At 35.3% G+C, this 23,685-nt stretch overlaps 1 protein-coding gene and 1 long non-coding RNA gene across 6 annotated transcripts; both read left to right on the plus strand.

The window, feature by feature from the left end:
* Positions 1–8,024: 8,024 nt before the first annotated feature.
* On the plus strand, positions 8,025–13,055 carry LOC132295022 (uncharacterized). Of its 4 annotated transcripts, none has more exons than XR_009478281.1 (3): positions 8,025–9,294; positions 9,391–12,638; positions 12,723–13,055. XR_009478281.1 is itself a non-coding variant. In XM_059793094.1 (3 exons), exons 2-3 carry the CDS (start codon positions 9,091–9,093, stop codon positions 9,952–9,954), a joined length of 768 nt encoding a protein of 255 aa, XP_059649077.1. In that variant the 5' UTR covers positions 8,025–8,226; positions 8,933–9,090; the 3' UTR covers positions 9,955–13,055. The 4 variants fall into 4 exon arrangements, 1 of the variants encoding a protein (XP_059649077.1); XR_009478280.1 differs by having other exon boundaries at positions 9,391–11,169; positions 12,316–13,055; XR_009478282.1 differs by having other exon boundaries at positions 9,391–11,169; positions 12,471–13,055.
* A 13-nt stretch (positions 13,056–13,068) lies between these two features.
* LOC132295023 (uncharacterized) lies at positions 13,069–16,283 on the plus strand. Of its 2 annotated transcripts, XR_009478284.1 has the most exons (4): positions 13,069–14,170; positions 15,044–15,116; positions 15,372–15,712; positions 16,028–16,283. It is a non-coding gene; the product is annotated as an uncharacterized LOC132295023 (long non-coding RNA). The 2 variants fall into 2 exon arrangements; XR_009478283.1 differs by lacking the exon at positions 16,028–16,283 and having other exon boundaries at positions 15,372–16,005.
* The last annotated feature ends 7,402 nt before the right edge of the window (positions 16,284–23,685 follow it).

Genomic DNA, 23,685 nt, shown 5'->3' on the forward strand with positions numbered 1-23,685 from the left:
AACAGAGAAACGCCCATCCTTCAAAGCTCCCCACACCTTACAATCAGGCTGACACATCAAACTAAGAGGAATCTGAAGAATAAGAGCCCGGTCTCTTTGATTAAAGCAGCGCCCAACCTTATTGAAGCTCCATTTATGTGAAGAAGGGTAAATCAAATCAGCCACTGAAGAAAAAACATCTCCATTTTGCAACGATGTAACAAAAAGGTTAAAGGAATCAGGTAACCAATTATCTTTCCAACAATTAACCATTCCCCCATCCACGATATGTCATTTCAGTCCCTTTCTAATAACCTCTCGGGTTGAGAGGATGCTTTTCTAAACCCAAAATGCATTAGACCAGTCCAGGGAGTTAACGAAATTGCAATCTTTGAAATATTTCTTTTTAAAAGATTTGTACAACAAAGACGAATCGCCAATCTCCATACGCCAAGCCAGTTTTGCTAGAAGCGCCAAATTAAAAGCTTCAATATTTTTAAAGCCAATACCGCCTCCACTTTGGGCTTACACAAATCATCCCAACAAATCCATTTTATTTTAATGGATTTCTCGAAGCACTTTCTGTGAAGAAGGAGTGTTTGGAGAAAAGTAGATGTAAGATTTTTCCAAGTTCACAAGCTGACCTGTTAAAGTGGCATATCTATTAAGAATAAATTTGACTCGGCTCACCTCCTGATCTCAAACCCGACAGAACATTAGGGCATCATCCACAAACAATAAATGTGAAATAAGAGGACATCTTTTTCCCACCCGTAGGCCGAGAGGTTGAGATGGTCTATCATAAGAGTTGAATAAGAGGGAAATGCCTTCTGTACAAAACAAAAAAAGGAAAGGAGATAATAGATCACCTTGACGAAGGTCTTTGGAAGGAATAAAACTATCACCTTTTTTCCCATTAATCAAAATCGAATAAGAAACTAAGGAAATGCACTCCATCATCAAATCAACCCAACGCTTGTCAAACCCCAAATGCCCTAAAAATTTACAAAGGAAAGTCCAACTCAATCTATCATACGCCTTCGTCATGTCCAATTTAAGCGCCAAAAAATATAAGTCTCCATCCTTCTTGGATTCTAGGACATGAAGAAGGTTATAAGCCAAAATAATATTATCATGGATTAGTCGATTAGGCACAAAGGCACTTTGGGTCTCACTAATGAGAAGACGGAGGAGAGGCTTGAGGCGATTTGCTAAAACTTTAGAGAAAAGTCTGTAAATCACATTGCAAAGGGAAATAGGCCAAAAATTAGACATAATAGTGGGATTATTAACCTTGGGGATAAGCACCAAGATTGTAGAATTGAGACTTTGGGGTAACTGACCACTGTGGAGAAAAAAATTAAAACCTTTTAAGAGATCGTTTTTTAATACCTCCCAATTGGATCGGAAAAAAAGAGGAGTAAAACCATCGAGGTTGGGGGCTTTGTAAGGGCCCATGCTTGCAAGGGCAACCCATAATTCGTCTTCAGACCTCTTTGTCAAAAGAGATATATTCATCTCCTCTGTGACTTTTTGAGAAACCGAATTCCAAAACACTGGATCATCACGATTAGGTGACGATGCAAAAAGATTTTGAAAATAATCCTCTGCCACCCTTCGAATCTCATCTTTTGAATCCTGCCACATACCCATAGAATCTTCCAAACAAATAATCTCATTTTTCCGACGTCTGATTTTAGCTTTCTGGTAGAAAAACTTAGTATTTTTATTACCATGATTCAACCACGCGATTGTGGATTTTTGAAGTCAATAAATCTCCTTCCTTCCAAGCATTGCCAAGCTCCTGTTCCAATTTGAAGTAAACCTTAGGATCATAACCCAGAACTTGCTCTTTAAGGCTTTTCAGTGACTCCTCCAACCTTTTGATGTTAGTCTGACCATTATTGTATTTGCCCTTCCGCCAAACTTGGATGTCCGTTTTGTACTACAGCAACTTTTGAGAAATACATTGTAGAGGGGAACTGGAGGATAAAGATGCCCACACCTTGACTCCAATAGGTTTGAATTCGGCCTCTTTCACCCATCTGTCATCAAACTGGAAAATGCGCCTAAAATGGGAGATTGAATCGTTAAGACATAGCAACAAAGTAGTGTGATTAGACCCTTGGACTGTGAGATGATGGACCATACAACGAGGAAAGAGTTGCCACCACAGAGTTATGCAAAGAGCTCTATCAAGACAGGCCAAAATAAGTTTATCCCTATCTCGCTTATTTCTTCAAGTAAAAGGAAAACCTTTAAATCGGATATCAATCAAAGCACAATCCGCAATAAAATTTTTATAAATCTTTCAACATCCATCTTTTCTTCAGCGGGCCTCCCCGTTTCTCCTTTTGATGAAGAAAAGTATTAAAATTCCCTATCACAATCCATTGAGGACCCCATTGATATATTAGACTATGTATATAACGCCATTAAAAAGCTTTATCCTTTACTGTACAAGACCTGTAGACCCAGGTGAAAAACCAAGGAATGTCTTCTTTGCTCCCTACGACTTAACAAGTAATCTGAAAATCAGAAAAATCAATAATAGTAACCTTCCATTCTGTAGAAAAAAAAAAAAGAAAAAAAAAAGAGGGCTAAACCCCCTGCTCTGCCCACAGAAGGCACCATAAAAGAGTCATACCCATCAAATAAAAGCTGAACCTGCTCCTCCCGGTCACCCATATTCTTAGTCTCCGAAAAAAAAATTAAAGGGGGGAATGGAGGTGAACTAACCTCCTCAACTGGGAAACTGTTAGGGGGTTACCTAAACCTTGACAATTCCACACCAGAAACCTCATTGAGGGGGTTGGGGCCATGTAAGGCTAGCTACCACCATCGAGTTGGAAGAGGGGATTGAGGACTTAACAGGGGAGCCCAAGATATCAGAATCAGAACCTCTCACACTTACTTTCTTTGTCGCGATAAGGGGAAGGATCGTAATGTCAGCTTTTTTACTCTTGTTTGAATAAATCGGTGCCGCTAGGCGTTGCTCGGAAGCCATGTGAGCTCTCCGCTTCCATGAAGTATGTCTAGAAGAATCAAGCATAAGAGACGAATCTGGAATATGTAGATTATTTAGAGTAAATGGGCCTGGCTCATAAAGATGAGGGTTGATGGGGAAAGGAATAAGTCCAGGGGAGTTATGTGATAAATGGGTGGATTGGGTTTCAGGTTTGAGGTACACCCCAGGCCCATAGAGGATAGATCTTGATTAACAGACCGGTTCTCGTGGGTTGGAAAAAGGCCTTACATGCTGGGTTCTAGAGTCGCAGGTTAAGCCCATTGAGCAGTTGAGTGCACCGCCATCAAACAAAGGGCGATTGCTCCTACACATATGTGATACACCTCGATTCTAGAGCCACGGGTGATCAAGTCCGAGCACAGATCCGAGGGATATCAGACAATCAATATGTAAACAAGTAGGAATAAAATTTGAATTAAGAATAAAATATCAAAACCAAAATAAGAAAGAAAATCCTATGTAATCAGAAGAGTGAGTGACTGTATCTGCATCACCACGGTCAAACCCTAAGCTTGGTACTCACGAACACCTAAAAAATAAAGGTGGGTCAGGCCCACATGCAAGTTCCATCTTGCTACAATCCGTACATAAACCCGATACGCAGATACATCCTAGATAGCTCGGCAATATCTACAATAGTCCATATATATATAAATACACACTATAGGATGCTCACTAGCCTATAACATAGTTCAGCCTGGGTAGAAGGTGACCTATAAAACACGCTTTTCAGCGGCCAAGTACCTAGACCTACCAGGGAACATTAGTTATATCCAACTACTCAACCTTTGCGATATACGCGCCCTAACCGTGATCAGGAGACTCAAGCTCGTATCACGGTACCATAAATATATATATAAATTCCTTCCTAGTGCAGAAAGATAAAACAAATATACATTATGTCGTTCAACTGTTTTAGTTGACAGGACATGCATCCATGTAGGATTTAACTGTTTTAGTTAATCCATTCCTTATGTATGAAGGGGTAGGACTTAGCTTTTTTTGATCTAATCCATCCCTGATATGTCACCGTCCCATACCGGTACATATAATGCAAATGATCCACAAACGATGCACATTCATTAGAACATCAAATATATCCAGAAACTAGCATAATAGAAAACAGGTATTATTAAGATCCTATTACGTATCCAGTATATGATTATAATCATAAAACTCCTGTTAAATTGTTATAGTACTGTTAAACAATTTAAATTATCCACATCCATCCAATTGACAAAACAGAAATTAAATCAGTTCATCAATTAACAACCATAGCAGGGTATAATGATTATCAGACTTATGAAGTGAGTACATTATGCTAGAAATCCCAAACCATCCTCTCATACTAGTTCATTTAAATTATTACAACAGAGACTAGTAATGAAACCCTCCTCAATCCCTGACGGCATGAAAGTTAACGTTTATAACACAACATCCCTTTTTAATCCTGCATCCTAAAACCTGTGCCTAATATCATATGACACTGAGAAGTCTCACTGCACATTGTGTAAAACCCCAATGGTACTTTATACCCACTCATGTAAACTGGTTAAAACAAACCAGCAAATAAAATCTCTTTCACTCCTGTCAGCACACAGCCATGTATTTAAATTACACGATGTCCACAACCACAAACTAACCAACCCTCTTGGAACTTAAATATATCTTAGACATTGTTGATATAAAGTCCCAGAAATATCCGTTATAACAGTTTATTGAATTTTGCTAAAACAATCCTGTTAGTCTCCCTTCCTTTCTTCCGGACAGCATACACATTACTATTGTTTATGTTCATGATGCCCCTTAGAATCAAACCCCAATATAAACCCACTGTTTAAAGGTTCTAATAGGTAAATTTTAATTATTTAGAACCCCCTTTAATTTCCAAAAACTTCGTTTAAGGCCCCAAAGGCAGAAAAATGCCGAAAATACCCCCGAAGGGGTAATTGTTCAAGGGAGCCGGCTCCCCCCCATGGGAGCCGGCTCTTTATCTTCCAGAGCCTGCTCTCCCTCATGGAGAGCCGGCTCTACTTGCTTAGGAGCCGGCTCCCTCACTTAGGGAGCCGGCTCTCTCTCCTTGAGAGCCTGCTCCTTCGTCTTCGGTTCCGGTGCCATTCCAGCCATCCGTCCCACCTTTGATACAGATTTTTAAACTTCCTAGAGTTCAATTTACATCCACACAGTCCTAGAACCTCCTGACATCCCCTTAGGATTTGATTTACAGAAGCTTAAATCCTTGTTGCAGCAGTTGAAGCAAAGAACAATTTCAGAAACACAAAAACGTAAAAACAGATTTCAGCTTGGTTCATTATGCATAAATAATCGTTTTAAAGTTTAATTACATTCCTAGCGTTCTGTCTAAGTTGCTAAAGTCCTAGAAACTCTTCATCTTCCATTATAAATTAATTTACAAAAGTCTCAATTCATACACAAACACAGTATGCAGGAAACCGATTCCAATCTTTAAACACAACAAATTACAGTCTGTTACACATGCATCAACCATTAGTTTTAAAGTTGAATTAACCCTGGAGACTATAAAGAATGCACAGAACACAAGTTTACAGGAAAGAGATAGTCTAAAACTTGCCTTTAGGTTTCGGTTTGAAACCTTTCAACCTCCGTCTGCAAATTCAGGCAAACTCAAGACCCTCCCTTCCTCCTCTGGTCATTGCCTTTTACCTCTGTTACTTCTTGGCTCACCACGAGAAATTCCTTTACTTCATCTCTCAAATCCCCCCATCTGTTTATTCTCAAAACAAATTCCAGAGCCTCTGTTTTCCCCTCTCCAGATATAACGTGAATAGGGTTTTCTCAAAACCCTTGCAGACATAAATCGTTCTATATATATAGGCTCTATCAAACCCTAATCCTAATTCCACCACTCATTATGTCGACTACCACTTATATATCTACAAATTAAACCCTAACTTAAATATCACCCAAACCTAGTATTAAACAAGTGCCCAAAACAATCACGTTCATAATAACTATATCTGTATTAAATAACCAACTAATTAATTATACTTAAAACAAATACAGGAAAACAAAAAAATAAATATAAAATAAATCACTCCAAACACATACCAAATTTCAAGTCAATAAATAATTAAATGCACAGAAAAACAATTAATTAAAATGCACATAAAAACAAATAATTAAAATGCACCTAAAAACAAATAACCAATTAATTTTTAAAACAAAACACTAAATCAACTAAGCAAATAAACCACATAAGTCACATAATTAAATTTAAATTCCCTTTTTTATCTTTTTGAAAACTAGGGGTATTACAACATATACTGTAGGTGGAGAGGGAAAGTGCACTTTGCCCATTGGATTGACGTCAGACGGAACACTACCCGAAGAAGTAGGTGAGGGTAGAAGCCAGTGTATCGCATTCAAAGCATGACCTACTTGTGTACGGGAAATGATGGGGGCACTATGAGCACTGTTAACTTCGCCGGCAATAATGTTGGTGACCGAAAAACCAGGAACAGTTGAGTGGGAGCTTTAGGACGATGAAGGAGAGGAACTGGTAGACCCAAAATTCTTCTGATTTTTCTTAAGCTTGCCCGCTAAACCTGAGGCTTTCAACCAACTCCTAAACTGGCATCGTTAATAAAATCATCGGTCTTAGATGGGCAGGAGCGAATTTCATGACATACTCGACCATAATTGTAACAAAGCGAGGGAAGACGTTCATACCTGAACTTCGTCCATATCCTTTGGCCTCGATAGAGGATTCAGAGTCCTTGTCTGATGGGTTTAGACACATCCACACTGACTCTGATCCGGAATTATCGCCCACCGTTGAACCCTAAGTCCCTAACTTCGACATGCTCACAATTTGGGAACGAGGATGCTAAATCTGCCGCCGCCACATCCATCGTTAAATCTAAAGGAACACTAGTAATGCGGATCCAAAACGAAACATTCAAGAAGGAGGTCTCCCTGAAATCAAACTTCGGGGACCATTGCTGGACTAAGATAAAAGTGCCATCGAAACTCCAAGGGCGATTTCTCAAAATTCGCTCACAATTTTCCGAATTGGAGAGAATAAATTGAAACATCGAATCTTTAATCTGGTACATTTGAAGACTTTCATAATCCCAAGCTTCACTAAGGGCCTTACGCATCCCAAAAAGCTTCACCGATTTATCAGTAAAGAGTTTGCCGACAAGACTATGGGCATAAAGCTTGAGGCCCTTTAAGGCCACTGAATCGGCGATGACCACTTATTATTCCTATTCGGCCGATAGTTTGTAGAAATCTAACTGAAGTGCTAATTCGCCCTCCATGAAGGAAAGATGGATTAGGCAAAACCAAGAAAACAAAGAGAATATAAGTCTCTTGACACATAAGGGTGCAAATCTAGAACCTCACCAATTCACCCGACGGAGAAAAGGAAAAGAAGACCCTCTAAAAATGAGCAAAGTCGAAAATCTTACTTGGAAGATTTAAGTTCCATTGTATATAGCAAGTTCCATTGTAATAACCCTGTCAATATGGTTGTTGTGCCTGTCAATATGGCTAGAATTTTTGGCACCAAAAAATTTGCATGACTACCAAAAATTTCATATGGTAGTTATGCCCGTTTATATGACTAGAATTTTTGGCACCAAATTAACGGTTTTTGGTAGTTATGCAATTTTTTCCCCATCAAATGGTAATGAGGGTAATTTGGTGTAATTAATTCAATTGTAAAGTAATAAAGGTCCACAAACAAGTCAAAGGACAAATTGGTCAATTTTTTATGTGTCAAGTATGGTGTTTTGTCAACTTCATCAAATTTCAGGGGATCTCATTGTCTAAAAAAGAGTTAACTTATATATACTTGTCAATACGACAAATCTCATTACCTCATTAATTGTTGTTGTAATTAACCCTATTTTTAAAAGGGAGGTAATTTATCAAAGTTGGATATTCATCTTAATATTTAATATTCATCAACCAATTCTATCAGGTTACATAAATAAAAATGTTTTATTTTAGTGAATAGTAGTATCAATACATGTGAGTATCAATTGGTGACATACGTCACTAATACATTACCACTCAGCTGTCTCGACTGCGTTCCCTCTTCGTTTCATTTAAGAATCGCCTCTCTTCATTGTACAAGGCTGCCGATCGACGACCGGCTGGAAAAGTTCCTCTTCTCTTCTCTCTCGACGACGTCCAGCCTCTCTTCACGCTCGTGAAATTGTCTCTCAAAGGTTACTCCTCTCTTCTCTCTCTTTCTCTCTCCTCTGTTATAGATCTGTGTACTTGGGACTTCATCTGTCCACTATTGTTAACCTTCCACACACTCTCTCGATTGATGTGTGTGGCTCAAAAGGAAACGAGTGTTAGGAAACCCATTTTTGCTCACCATGTGTAGGGCTATTGCTGATCCTATTGTTGATTCACCATGTTCATAGCATGCTATTTGTTGATCTTTCTCTAATTTTTCACATAGAACTAGGTTAAAACCCATTCTTTTTTTATGTAAGTGTTCTATTTTTCTGCTGATTTTATATACTTGTCTTTGATACCAGATTACATATGCATATATATCCCGAATTTGTATACTGGTTTTGAATTGTTCAACTGAAAGAGTAATGAAAAATCTGAAATTGTTCAGTATTTATCGGTTTGGTCTAGACTCTTTAGAAACAAAAGGCTAAGTAGGTGATTAAAACTGGACTGCGAATAGAAGATAATATTTTGTAATTTTTATTTGGTTTATAGCTGATCATCTATTTTAATTTGTAAATTATATTTTATCATGTAATACTCTTTTTTAGGCTAACAACTTTAAGCAAGTCTGATGTTTCCATGTCCAAGTGACAATGTTCATTAGTAAAACAACTTTTGAGTTCTTTTTTAATAAGGTCAGTTCAGTTTATATTTTTAGAAGAGTCTTGTAAGTATTTGTTGTAGTTTGTCAGAAGAAAATCACTTCATGGATCCAAATACTTAGCAGTTAATGGAGTTGATGTAATTTTATGGGATGAGCAAGCTGAAGAATACTTTATAATGTTGATGGAAGAGGAAAGAAATAAAGGAAATAAAAAAAGAACCACCTTCACTAACGAAGGATGGATAATTTAACCCACACAATGAAAACTTGGACGGGAAGGAATAGTCGAGTTTTTGACCAAAACAAATTACGGAATAAATTCAAGCAATTGAGAGAAAGATATGAGTGCTTCAAAAAGTTTCTATCCAATACTGGATCATCATGGGACCCTACTTCTGGGCAAGTGACATTGACTGAGGCTCAGTGGAAGGAGATGTACAAGGTTAGATTGAATATTTTATTATTTTTAAATTTTGTCCATTATAAATGTAAATTAAAAAAATATATATTAAAAAAATGAATATTTATGCAATTGCAGCAAATTAGGGATGCTAGGTGGTATCGGCAAAAAGGGTGCAAACACTATAACTTGCTTGGCTACTTGTTTGGTGACACATCTGCTAACGGTGCTCGTTCCCATCCTTCAACTCGGAGTCCACCACTCACTCGTTTGAATGATGATGGACAGGAAGATAATGGACAAGAATTACCACCTGTGGACACTGAGGTGGAGGGTAGTTTTCGTGCTAGAAGTCGGTCTCCCTACCGTCAACGTAAAACTAGAGAGAGCTTCCAACATAGAATATGTAATATCATGAGTGAATATAGTGAGCATTCGAAGAGAAAAGCTCATGCAATAGAGAAAGCTTCTGACTATAATGTCCATGAGAGTAAGAGTTGTGCTGTGAAAGTTGATGAGGAGGCGGAGAGCTTGGATGCTTTCTTGGCGGTGTTGGATGGCATGGAAGGTATTGATGATGATCGTTACTACAAGGCCCTAAACAAGTTCTGTGAAGATCCTAGATGTAAATATTCTAGATGGGTCAAAATATTTCTTAGGCTTAATGAAGAAAGGAGGTGGGGTTGGCTTTTGAATATGTGATTCACTTGCCTGTTTATGATTGTTGATTCACTTGCCTGTTTATGTTGTTATTATTATTATTTTTGATGATTCGTACACAATGTTAGCTTTATGTAGACTTCTATGTTCATGTTTATGGGGTTCAATGTTTAGACTTATATATGACAATTTGAAGCCAAAGCCATGTAGAACTTCTGGGTTTCAAGGCCATTCCTATATATTTGAAATATTAAATGACCACCCTGCTAGATGTTTTGAAATGTTCAAGGTGGAAGTACATGTCTTATGTGAATGGTTGAGGGGGTTGGGATTAACGATTCTAGGTACTTAACTACGCAAGAGTAAGTTGGAAACTTGGAATGTTCTTGTCTACTCTTGCACACAATGAGAGAGTTCAAGTAGTGGCAAAGAGATTTCCACATTCCACAGTTTTAGTCTCCAAATATTTCCATCTGTGCTTTTATTATGTATAGAAATTGGGGCAGGAAATAATTTGTCCACCAGATTTTAATGGTGTACCCCCAGAAATCCTCAACATTGAGAAGTTTTATCCATTCTTCAAGGTTATTGTTTCAAAAATAAAATAGATTGTTCTTTTTTTTTTTTTAGTTGTATTATGAAATTGATACAAATATATTGAAAATGTAAAACTGTCTTGGAGCAATTGATGGAACGCACGTCCCCGCACATGTTGCATCATCTAAACAAATTCCTTATCATGGGAGGAAGTTAGATACAGCACAATGTTTTTTCCGTGTGCTCTTTTGACATGTGGTTTTCTAATGTATTGGATGGATGGGAAGGAAGTGTAAATGACTCGAGTTTTAATGGAGGCTATTTTCAATCCTACTATGCAATTTCCAAGACCACCTAAAGGTATGTTATGTTGTTGCAAGGTTGTTTATGTATATAAATTCCAAAAAAAAAAGGTTGTTTATGTATTTATTAAAAGTATATATTATTGTGCGGCAATATTTTGTGATCGGTAAGTACTACCTGGTCGAATTTGGATGCGCTAATATGCCAAGGTTCCTAGCATCTTATCGTGGTGAGAGGTATCATTTGCAAGGCTATAGAGGATGTTGAGGACAACAAATGTTAGTAAACAACATTTCTGCGTTCTACTTCCACGTAGAAAAGCAAAATCATGATTCTGCTTTCTTGAACCTGAAAAAAAGAAAGAGAAAGCGAAACTAAACACACCCTGATAGTTCTGCTTTCAAGTAGCATGACGAGGTACTAAAAAAATGGATTTTTTAGTACCTGCAATAATCTTTCTGATCTTGTACTACTTAATATGCTCATTTGTTGCGTCTTATGCCATACTTTTGAATTCATAACACCAATATGAAGCTTTACATCTTCCTAATTTTTTATTTTTTATTTATAAGTATTACATCTCCCTAAAATGAAACAATGTCTTCTGACTTGATGATTATTTGATTGGTAAATTGGGTTTGTTATTTTACTTTCACACTTTCTATATCCCAATGATGAGGTATTTAGTAATCTGAATTTCCATGAAACTTGTTAGTTGGTGCTCCCTCTTGCAATCTCATTGCAGAGGTTGAGGAAACACGATTTCATGGCAGGTAGATACTAGGCATTTTGAGGGATATGGTGCACTTTGATTTTAATCTTGACTTGTGTTCAATAGTTTTCCTACTTTTGTAGAAGAAAATTTCCTCGTGGAATTCTGATGTTTATGTAATCTCAACTTAACTCAATTCAGCCTTGTCCCAACTATTTCAAGTCAGATCCTGTTTTTTCATTTTGTTTTATTTAATGCCATAAGTTTAGTTAAACAACACACAATTATATCTTTCTTTACTATGTGAAACCATGTCAATTTTGATCGCACCCTCCCTTTAACATTATTCTCAGTCACGTCATTTTTATTACTGTTGCATTGTTCTTCCCTATCCATGTTCAAAGCACATTAGTCGATTTTATGTTTTCACTTATCCCCAATAGACACTACTTTAAACATTTTCTGAATGTTACCATTTCTAATTTTATCATTTCTTGTCCTCAGAATCATCTCAAAATTTGCATTTTTGATTAAGCTCATTTCATAGACATGTTTATAACTGCCAACATTTTTAAAAATTAAGGTATGCGTTGGTCAGACAATATACCAGAAGCAGTTCTCTATTTAACTTATGCTTTAATCATATGAACAACTTCATCTCTCTCTCCCTTTAAATAAGTAACTGAGTCCAAGTATTGAAAATGTTCCATCTTTGCTATCTCTTGATCGTACATCCCAGTTTGTATTTTTAGTTTTTGATAAACTTGCACCTTAAAGCACCCTTGAGTACGTTACATATTTTTTACATAACCTTTTACCAGCATGGATGAATGAATTTTTGTTTATTGTAGACCCAAGTTATTGAGTTAGCAGAAATACATTACACAATGGAGTGTGAAGGATTGTTGAGGTTGCTTTTCAATCCCGATGAGGCAATGACATGGCATGATCAGATTAGTCAGGCTAATTTCTTACTAAGCTTTTGGGTCACAATTGATGGTTTTAGGTTTTCCAAGTTGCTGGAACATGATCCTGTTTGAATTGGACAGCTTTCAGATTGTTGGATCACTACTGGATGTCGCTGGAAATATGACTGGAGGACCTCCAAGAATCATTGGCAACCTTGAGTGCTTTAGGTGTCCGGACTGGAGGATCCGTGCTAAGGCCTTCTGTGGTCTGAAGGGGCTTTTTTTCCTTTATGTTGTTACTTTACTTGTTAAAGGAAAAAGAAGAACTAATACCTTCTTTTGTTTTGCAGATTTTAGAAAGATGATCAATGAGAGATGGAGATAATAGTGCAAATTATGTTTCGACTCTCCACAGCATAAGCACTCTTTGTGAGCTTGTTTGAGTCGCAACACTGTGTGATGGCTCATGTGCCATATCAAAAGTTTTAAGAGAACCAGAAACAGAGCTCCTCATATCATTGCAGGCTGCAAAGTTCTGTTGGATCTCATAATGATTCATCTTCTTGTTCTGATCTCTTTATAAATGGGTTTGGCAAGCTGTAGAGCAGTGAAGTTCCTCCTGAAGGAGAATCATATAAGAAATTGTACAGCTCAAGAGCAAGCAGTTAAAGGGGGTGGGGAGAAGGGTGGGGGTAAGTTATAGAAATTCGTAGTATGTATTTTGACTTAAATTGCCAGTATTCTTTTATTTGATATCATATGCAAATCGTTGAATATGTTTGAGACTTGAAAATGAAATTGGTAGTGGTAAGCAAATTGAAATTCAGTAATTTATTCATTTTACAGTCGATGTTTTGTATGAGACTTCGAGATGGAAAGACAAATGGTTGATAACCATTGATGTGTTAGAAATTGTGTACTTTGATTTGCCTTCTAGCTACTTTTGTTGTTTGTCAGCTACTCTTAATCATCTCGCTAGGACAAGGATGTGGAGTCCATGAGCTGAGTTTGATTTGGTTTCATTTTTAGTTTGTTTTTTGAAACTTCTGTAAATTAATTGTTGGACACGGGTCACCATTTCTGGATTATAAGAGGTTCTACGTACCAATTAAATTACTTCAAAAGCAAACTAATCGAACTTGAACTTCTATTATTGCATCAAGAGGTGCCCCCTGTAATTCAGAAAATTAATACTTTGCACAAACAAATATTGCTATTTTCAATCTTCAGCGTTGCCATCATCACTTGACAGTTGACAATAGCATCCACAACACATCAGATTCTACTGCTTCTTGCACTTAAACCATAGATCTTATTATTGCACTAGTATTTGAATTACAGTGACTTGCTTGAAATCACACTTTGCATAACATAACATTGTTTCCTCCATTTATTAGTTTTGCTATCATCAATCAGCCTTCAAACACACCCTGATGATGAGGTTTTTCAAACAGCTGCAGAAACTCCATCAATTGATGATAGCACGACACAACCATACCACTCTGAATTCATCAGCTTCTTCCACATGAACTAGTAACTACAACCTGGAAAGCTGTGAGTTAATTGGGAAGTAGGAAACAGGGATTGGAGCTCGAGATGACTTGGGTTTGCTTTTTGGTTTCCCAGAGGATGCTGCTTTCTTGCTGTGACCACCAGCATCATCGGATACCCTTGACGACGACGGCACGAAGCAACTGAAAAACGCTGGGAAGAGAACCATTGTTTGTATCAACTAAATGGTTGCTGGACTATTAGAGGCTGGGCAGAGGAGAATGAATTGCTAACAACTGATCAACATGTGAGTTGAGCTAAACCAAAACGCTACTTTATTTATAGTGACATTATAGTTAGGACTTTGATTCTTGCATAGCGTGTCTCAGTTGTAAATTCATTAGATTATCTATTGTTGCTTGGACGGACTATTTTGTTTGAAAATACAAAAAATGGTGACACAAGCAAAGATGATGTAGTGTTGCAGAGTCAAATAATTTTATTTATTTTTAAATCATATTCTAGTTTTTTTATTTTCATTTATTTGGAAACAAGTTGTGGACTTTATCAACTTTGGGGTCCATTCATAATAAACATATAGAAGTTAGTTGCTTGGAAAGCGTGTCAAACAAGAGCTGAGTCCTGATAGGTTTATTAAGCATTATTTAGTTGAGGATCAATGGGTAGAGTGGTTTAATTTATTCAATTCATGTAAATCAGTTATGATTGATTTTGACGTTTTTAAATCATATTCTATTAGAAGATAGTGTCATTGAGTTGTAATTTTTTATTTTAAAACATGACTTTATTAAATATTTCTAGTGACTAGTTTCTTCTAACACCTAACAAGGCCATAAAATTTCCAAGCAGACTCTTCTGCAATTCTTCAAAGGGGCAAAATGTAGCAAAAGCTCATAGTGGATGTGTGTCCTAAGAGGAACAAATTGGATTCAGACATAACCTTTGACATTATTCACATATATTGTTTTAATGTAGAGGTGTAAAAATTTAAAATGTATACTATTAATTTAAAATAATAATTTTGTCATGTTATATATATCTATATATATTACTAACATTACAATGTCTTGGGGAGAAACGGAGGAGTCCATGAATCATGTTTGATTTGATTTCATTTTTAGTTTGTTATTTGAAACTTCTGTTTAATCTTTGGACACAGGTTACCATTTCTGATTGAACTTGAACTATTCAGAAGCAAACTGATTGAACTTGAACTTCGATTATTGCATCAGGTAATGCCTTCAGAAAATTAACACTATGCATGCACAAATGATATTGCTATTTTAAATCTTGATGTTGCCATCATCACTTGATAATAGCATCCACAACACATCAGATTCTATGGCTTCTTGCACTTAAACCACAGATCTTATTATTGCATTAGTATTTTGAATTACAAATCATTCTCTCTTTCTACGGTGACGAACTTGCAATCCCACTTTGCATAACTTACACTGTTTTCTCCATTATCGAATACTCCTTGATAGGTTTTTCAACCAGCTGCAGGAACTCCATCAATTGATGATAGCACGACACAACCATACGCCACTCCTGAATCATCATGAACAGCTAACTACAACCGGGAAAGATGTGTGTTAACTGGGAAGTTGGAAACTGGGATTGGAGGAGTTTGAGATGACTTGGATTTGCTTTCTTGTTTCCCAGAGGATGCCCCTTTCTTGCTGTGACCGCCAGCCTCGTCGGATATCCGTGACGACGACGGGACAAAGCAACTGAAGAACACTGAGAAAGTAACCATTGTTTGTATCAACTAAACGGCTGCTGAACTATCAAAGAGGTTGGGCAGAAGAGAATGAATTGCTAACATGTGAGTTGAGCTGACCAAAATGCTACTTTATTTATAGTGACATTGTTTGGACTCGGATTCTTGCAGAGCACGTCTCAGTTTCAGTTGTGAATTCATTAGATTATTAATGGTTTGCTGTCATATAGTTTTTTTATTTATTTTTATTTTATTTTTTTTATATTTTTTTTTAAGTACAAAAATGGTGACGCCAGCAATGATGTAGTGTTGCAGAGTCACATGATTTTATTTATTTTTAAATCATATTCTGATTTTATTTATTTTTAAATCATATTCTGATTTTTTTTTTTTTTTTTTCTTTTCCCATCTATTTGGAAGTAAGTTGCCGACTCTATCAACTCTGGGGTCCATTCAGAATAATAAACATTTATAGAAGGAAGTTGCTTGGAAAGCTCGTCAAACAAGAGATGAGTCCTGATAGGTTTACTGAGCATTATTTACAACTAAGGGGTAGATAGGTTTTATTTAATTCATGCAAATCAGTTGTGGATGATTTTGACATTATTAAAATATTTGTAAATACTAGTTTCTTCTGACACGCCAAAACATTCAATTGGATGCGTGGTGATCTCTTAGGACCCGTTTGACATGCGTTTTACTTTAGGCGTTTTGTTTTTGGCTAAAACAGAAATAGCGTTTTTACTATTAGAGTGTTTTGGCAAAAATCGGAAGCACGTTTGGGAACGATCTTTTACTGTAGAAATGTCGGAAATAAAAACATGCAAAACATGTTTGGTAAGTCATGCGTTTCAAGAATTTTAAAAACAAAAAATGTTTGGTAGCTCCAACTGTTGTAAACAAAATAAAACAGAAACAAAAAACATGTTTGGTTATCATTGTTTTTAATTTATTTTTATAAATTTTAAATTTATTTATAAATTTATTTCTATATAAATAATCTATATATTTTTAATAAATATATTAAAATTTGAACACACACACACACACAGCATGTTATCTTGATCTGAAACTACACTTTAAGTTATTTGAAATTTCCTGGTATAGTTTGTTCCTTTGGTGATGATTGTCCATAGGTTTGTGTTTCATTCATTTTGCTCATTTTTCGCATTAGCGAAAGAAGAAAAAAAAAAAAATACTACACAGTTTTGATAATAATTTTCGACTCTTATAAGTCTGCATTGGTGGGAATTTAACTCCAAAATACAGATTCTTGCCTTCTCTTTTGTAAAAAAATGTAAACCCCCACCAAATTATATATATATTAATTTTTGTAATAACCTATTTACAAGTTATTTGTAATAACCTACTTCAATTTTATTATCATTATACATGTATAGTCCAACTCAATATTAAAAATAAATAATCTCTAGTCACATTTTACTATACTACATGAGAGTCAACATTTGTAAAAAAATTTGCAATAACCTATTTACAAGTTCTTTACAATAACCTGCTTCAATTTTATTATGATTATACCTGTATAGTCCAACTTAACATTAAAAATAAATAATCTCTAGTCACATTTTACAATACTACATGAGAGTCAATATTTGTAAAAAAAATTTACAATAACCTATTTACAAGTTCTTTGCAATAACCTGTTTCAATTTTATTATCCTGATACCTGTATAGTCCAACACAACATTAAAATAAAAACAAACTCAATTGAAAGCATAATTGAAATAGAGTGTATAACATTTACAAGTCCTTAAATATTCAACCAACAAATTAAACAAGTTTAAGTTGTACATAAAATGTTTGGAACCAAGCATTAACAATACATAGTTGTCACTAAAAATTGATAAGAAGTTCATAAAGTGGATGACAATGGCAACGACACATCATCTTCATAACAGCACATGTGGCCTTCAAGAGAGCATCAACACACTTCATATATGCAATAATAGCATTTAAGTTGAATTATATATCTGTAAAAAATATTTATATTACATATATATATTGCAAGCTCACAATAGCAACAAATATATTACATATAAAAGAAAAAATATACCATCACTTTCAGAAGGATCAAGAGTGCTGAAGAGAATTCCAAATTTGATCAGCAATAGTATTACGCAACTGATCCATTTCTCGAAGCTGAGCCGAAGGCACATGCTCAACAATCTCATCATCTTCACCATCACTTTGAGGAGGATCATTACCATCAAATATGTCGTAAGGCTGATGCTGATTTTTGATGAAATTATGTAATGTGCAACAAGCCATTACAATCAATACTTGTGTTGAAAACTTATAAGGAGGCATTGCCCTCAAAATAGCGAATCTCATCTTCAATAACCCAAAGTATCGCTCAATTATATTTCTCAAAGATGAATGCCTATGATTGAACACTTCCTCCCGACCACGAGGTTGTCTAGTCCTACGGTATTCCTGAAAGTGGTAAGTATGACCTCGAAATGGGGCCAAATAACCAGGCTTATTGGCATACCCTGAGTCCACCAAATAATACTTACCTGCCATGTTTAGAATACATAAAGATATATACAGTATGATAAACTAACCATATATTAAATGAATTTGTAAAATAATATTACCTGCTGGTGGAGCTGGAAAGTTCATTGCCTCATTTTCAGTACACTCATTTAGGATTCTCGAATCATTAGCTGAGCCTTCCCACCCAGCTAGCACATATGTGAACCTCATGTCAAAGTCACATACAGCCATTACATTTTGTGTAGTATAACCCTTTCTACCACGAAATAGAAGTTGTGTACTTGCTGGCAGAGTTGCAGGAATGTGGGTTCCATCTATAGCTCCCACACAATGCCTGAAGTAAGGGTAAAACCTAGAAGACTCTCTAATCTTATTCGGAATCACAGAAAAATTAGGAGGGGCAATGATATGGGTGCCCAACTGACATACTGCATGCAACACAGCATGGAAGTGTCTAGAAATGGTTTCAGTGGAGTGTTGAAATCTCTCTGCTACAACACGATTCCTTTGATTATGAGATAAAGTGAGCAAAAAGATTGCCACTTGTTCATAAACAGTTAAAAATTTAGAATCCTTCAGCCCTATACCTTTCAGGGTACTACACAATGTTCTGAAAACTTCAGGGTACATCATAAAATTTTCATAACATCTTTCTCTATGGCCGTTTAAAATCTCCATAACATATGTTTCCCCTTGTAAAATGGAATCCCTACAACGCCTCTTTTGATATAAGTTCTGCTCTTCTAAAAGAGCAGCAAATATTAAGACACTCTCATTGTCCTCCTCATCGTCATATAATTGAATTATTCTTCTTATATTGTTCTACATATCCATTACCCTATTTAAAGATTTAATACAAGCAAAACATTTAAGTTAATAAGCAAATCAATTAAATAATAAACAAAACATTTAAATAATAAAACAAACATTTAAATAATGGTATTAAAGTATTTGAGTACTAACAGGCATCCAAGAAATAAAATTATTTAAGTTATTATAGCCATCCAAATGTGAGATAATAAAAGTATTTAAGTTATTACAGCAATCCAGATGTGAGATAATAAAAATATTTAAGTTATTACAGTAATCCAAATGTGAGATAATAAAAGTATTTAAGTTATTACAGTCATCCAGATGTGAGATAATAAAAATATTTAAGTTATTACAGTCATCCAAATGTGAGATAGTAAAAGTATTTAAGTTATTACAGTCATCCAAATGTGAGATAGTAATAAGTTAAACGATGACACAAAACACAATCATCCATAAAGAAAAACTCAAACATTCAATGCCCAACCAATTCTTACATCCTCAGGTGCCGAAAGAAAAAATTTCTGCCACTTCTCAGAATCATGTAATAACTTCGATACCTTAGTGAATTGGGCCATCTCAATTCCAGGTATATTTCGTAAAAGGAGCATGGAGGCATCAAACATTTCATAATCTCTATCATTTTTTGAGGGAGGGAGAGCTTCATCATCTCCTTTCTCACATGAAGATACACGAGTAGAAGTAGAAGATGCTTTAGCTGCTTTCTCTATTGCAGCTTCCATTCTCTCAGCTCTCCTTTCAGAATTCTCATTCATGTTTGACAAGAGTGCAGCTATACCAGGAGATAAAGCATCTCTTTTGGCTTTCTTACCTTTACGTAAAGGTGGGGGATTGACCTCACAACCATCTTCCTCATCATCGTCATCATTGGGAGTTGGCAAAATGATTGTGGGTGGTGCTGTAGTGGATGGGTGGGCATGCATCCCTTTTGCATATGTGTCCCCAAATATAGTCGACATCTTGTCAAAATACTTACATCCATACTTTTTATACTTATTTGCATTCGTAACAACCTACAAATTTTGTTATAATATTAACCACATAACCAATAATATACAAGATTTTATTATTTATTTAGGACTAATAATTAAATTACTAACCTTGCACAACCTGTCCCATCTCTCTTCCTCAACTATAACCATGCCCGTCTCATGGTTATATCCCACGCCAGTCTCCGATAATAATTTCTTAAACTCAGTATAAATTTTCCTCAAACCATTAAACTTATTCCGAAGTTGGGTTAAACCAAATTTTCTCCCCGTTTGAACATTCATTTGTTTGACTAAATTACTCCAACCACTTTTACTAAATGTTGTGCCACTGCGATTATTAGCTTTAACTTCTTCCACCATAATATTCACGAATTTTTCAATGAGTGACTCATCTCATAACAATTTTCCATCGTTCGTAACTTCAACCACTTCTTCAATTGTGAGAGAATCACCGCATTGTTCCACATTCTCAACATTCATATCCATCTAACATATTAATAACAACACTATAATTAATAACAAAAAAAAATAATAATAATATTAAACTAGAAAAAACTATTGATGGTATTAAAGTTACTCTATCACAACTACTGATTCATGAATGTTTATACTATTAGAATATATTTATTCCCTTTTTATACATTTGTTAGAAAGAGCTTATGATTTTAGGTTTTACTTAGTTCCTAGGAAACGTACATATAGTTAATATGGCATAAGTGCTGGAAAGTCCTACGAGAAGTTCACACATTTAATAAAGAATACTGAATGAAAATATAAAAAATAAAAAACAAGAAGAGAAAGGAGAAATTGGTGATAAATGTTACAATATTAGGTATTTTACTAAAGGGAAATATGGTCATTTCATTGTAATAGCAATTGTATATATATACACATACGTGAGAGGAGAAGGGAAGCACTCTTAGTCACAAAATTTCACTAATAATTGTGTTTTCTTATTCTAGAAATCCTAAATTCAATAAGAGTAAAAGATGCAGATATTCTTCTGAACTTATGCATATTTTACTTAAAAGTGCTCAATTCTTGATTAAATATGCCACAAACTTTACAAGAAAATGATTTGGAGAGTTTTGAGAAACTTTTGCTTCTAGATAAACTTTTAATTAAAAATCCATATCAATAACAGTATATTTTCGATTGTATGGAATATTTATCATTTAATATTGTAGCATACTTACATGTTATGCATCCACTTAATTATTTATATTTTTCTTATCCTTTTATAGATTTGTATAACCTTGAACCTAGTCATTTTATATATGCGTATCGCCTAATCTAATTGGAAACTCTGTAACCATGTCACTCCCAAGCTCCCAAGCCAATTTTCTATACTACAACTGTGCAGCATGCCGTGGAGTCTCATTTTTTGTTTGTGTGTGTGGTGTAGAATTCGACATACAGGTTGTTGTGAAAGAAATCACCGGATTTGAAGAGAGGATAGCGGAGGAGAACAGGCCGCGAGAGGGAAGATCGGCGAGAAATATGGAGGCTCCGCCGTCCGGTTGGTTTGAAATCGACGGCGGAGCAAAAGAGCCTTCCATGGCGCCCAAAAGCACAAACCCTCGACAATTTTTATACCAGAGAGAGAAAGAGAGAGAGAGTCGAAAGAAATTCGTCTTTGTGACTATATGAGAGTATACGTATAGATTTTCTTTACAGATTTGGACTTCGTGCTTGCAGATTTGGAAACAACATCAAAGGAAGCAACAAAGAAAGGGAAATAGAATACAGTACTCACAGTATATCGCGATTCCTTTTTGTAGCCTCCCAAATCGCTTCTCTAGGGTTTCAGAGGAGAGAAAACATCGGGCCAAAATGTTGCAAATCCATTTTAAAGCTACTTCATCCGCCACAGTGTTTTTTATTGGGCTACAGTACTGAAACAACCAAAAACACCATTTTGGTGTTTCACTTTTGGACCCAAATTCAGCACTGTTTAAAACAATATTTTTGTACTGTTTAAAACAAAATAAGTGTCACCAAACATGTTCTAGGGCCTAAAATGAAGCCCTGCAACAAAAACACCAAAGTAAAACACATAACAAACAGGCCCTTAACATGAATACAAAGTACGGACATAGAGATATAACAATTGTTTAAAAAATAAAATATGAATATGACAAAAATTACATAGTATATATCCTTAAGCATAAATATCTGATGTAGTCCTTATTGGTTCATTAAAGGTGCTAAGAGCAATAAATTGGATTTAGATATAATCTTTGGTATTATTTGTCCATATATTTACAAACATATTGTCTTGACGTAGATTTGTAAAATTAAAAATATATATTATATGTATAAATTAAAAATAATTATTATTTGTCATGTTATATATGTATATATATATTAGATATACATGGAATTTGAGAGTAGACATTGTATATATTCATTATATTTTATTTTATTTTATTTTATTTTTTTGTTTGAAGATGAAATTTTAAAGAAAAATGATAGGTCTTCAGACGTGAATTGTCAACCCTTCCTACGAATACAACGTGGTTGGATCCCATTAAAACTCTTAAAAAAATTTCCGTAAATATTTCTTTCTTTTTGACTCATTCCTAATCACGTTATATTCGGAGGAGTAATCGGCAATTGAAGTCGGAAGATTTACCACTTCTCAATTTTAAATATTTGGATTACATCAAAACATGTGGCAACCGGCAAAAACGTATATAAAAAATAGGGTGAATAGTTAAAAAAAAAACTCTCTTTGACTATTAATCAGTTGCAAAAAACCCCTCTTAAGAATTTTTTTTGGCAAAAAATTCCCCTCAACTATCTTGAGGGGTATTCAAATGTTTAATAAATTTTTTGGACCAAATTATCCCTTATTGTAAAGACACTTATTGTAACTATTAAACCCAAACAACTTTTAAATATCCCAAACACACCCTTATATATATATATATATATATATATATATATATATATATATATATTACTGTTGATCTTCTTCACAATGCCCATGTTTGAAAAAAAAAATGCGTGTTCACCTGTGGAACTAAAAAATTTGTGTTCGCAAGTGGAACTAAAAAAATTCGAAATTGTGACTGGAATTTGAAGAATTCGTATACTGAAGCACACGTCATTGCGACCTAAAAAAAGTTTGAGAGAAGTGAGAGATAGCAAATAGATATAGAGAGAGAAATATTGTAAAGAAAGTGTGTGTGTGTGTGTGAAATTGGGTCTGGCATGAGGGGTGGGAAAGCTTATAATTGCTACTTTAATTCTATACACTTTATCTGCAAATGGGTCTTGTGGATATTCTGGTTGGAGTTATTTGATTGATCTGTGTCCTTTTTTTTTATGAAATTGGAAGGTGGCCCAGGTGGGTCTGTGAAGGAGAGTCGATTGTGTCAGCGGAGCATCGTTCGATCCACTCTACCATTATTCAATGGTGGGGTTTTAATGTTACTGTTATCATCATGAACAAATGGGTCTTTCAGATCTGGTTTCTTCTTGGATTTTCATTAGATTATGATTTGAAGGAAACAAAGAAAGGTATGATTTCTTATGTTTGTACACCAAAAAACAATTCTCGTGAAAAACTGGTTAATCGGAGAGTGGGGGAGAGATATATATATATATATATCAAAATGTTCAATACATATAATAAATAAACAGAGAAAGAGGAGATGCAGCGGAAATGGTTCACCTGATACTATATGTGTATTGAATAAGATGAACAGTGACAAAGGCATAAGGTTGTTTTTG

The sequence above is a fragment of the Cornus florida genome, unplaced genomic scaffold (genome assembly GCF_030987335.1).
Source record: "Cornus florida cultivar Cherokee Brave unplaced genomic scaffold, ASM3098733v1 CherokeeBrave_3.0.0_Hap2_Chr02, whole genome shotgun sequence".
Classification (NCBI taxonomy): Eukaryota; Viridiplantae; Streptophyta; class Magnoliopsida; order Cornales; family Cornaceae; genus Cornus; species Cornus florida.

Bases quoted from the DNA above. Each gene is read 5' to 3' on its own strand.
- LOC132295022 (XM_059793094.1), top strand. From the start codon at position 9,091: ATGGATAATTTAACCCACACAATGAAAACTTGGACGGGAAGGAATAGT. The intron at 9,295-9,390 runs GTTAGATTGAAT...ATGCAATTGCAG, and splicing joins AGTGGAAGGAGATGTACAAG to CAAATTAGGGATGCTAGGTG.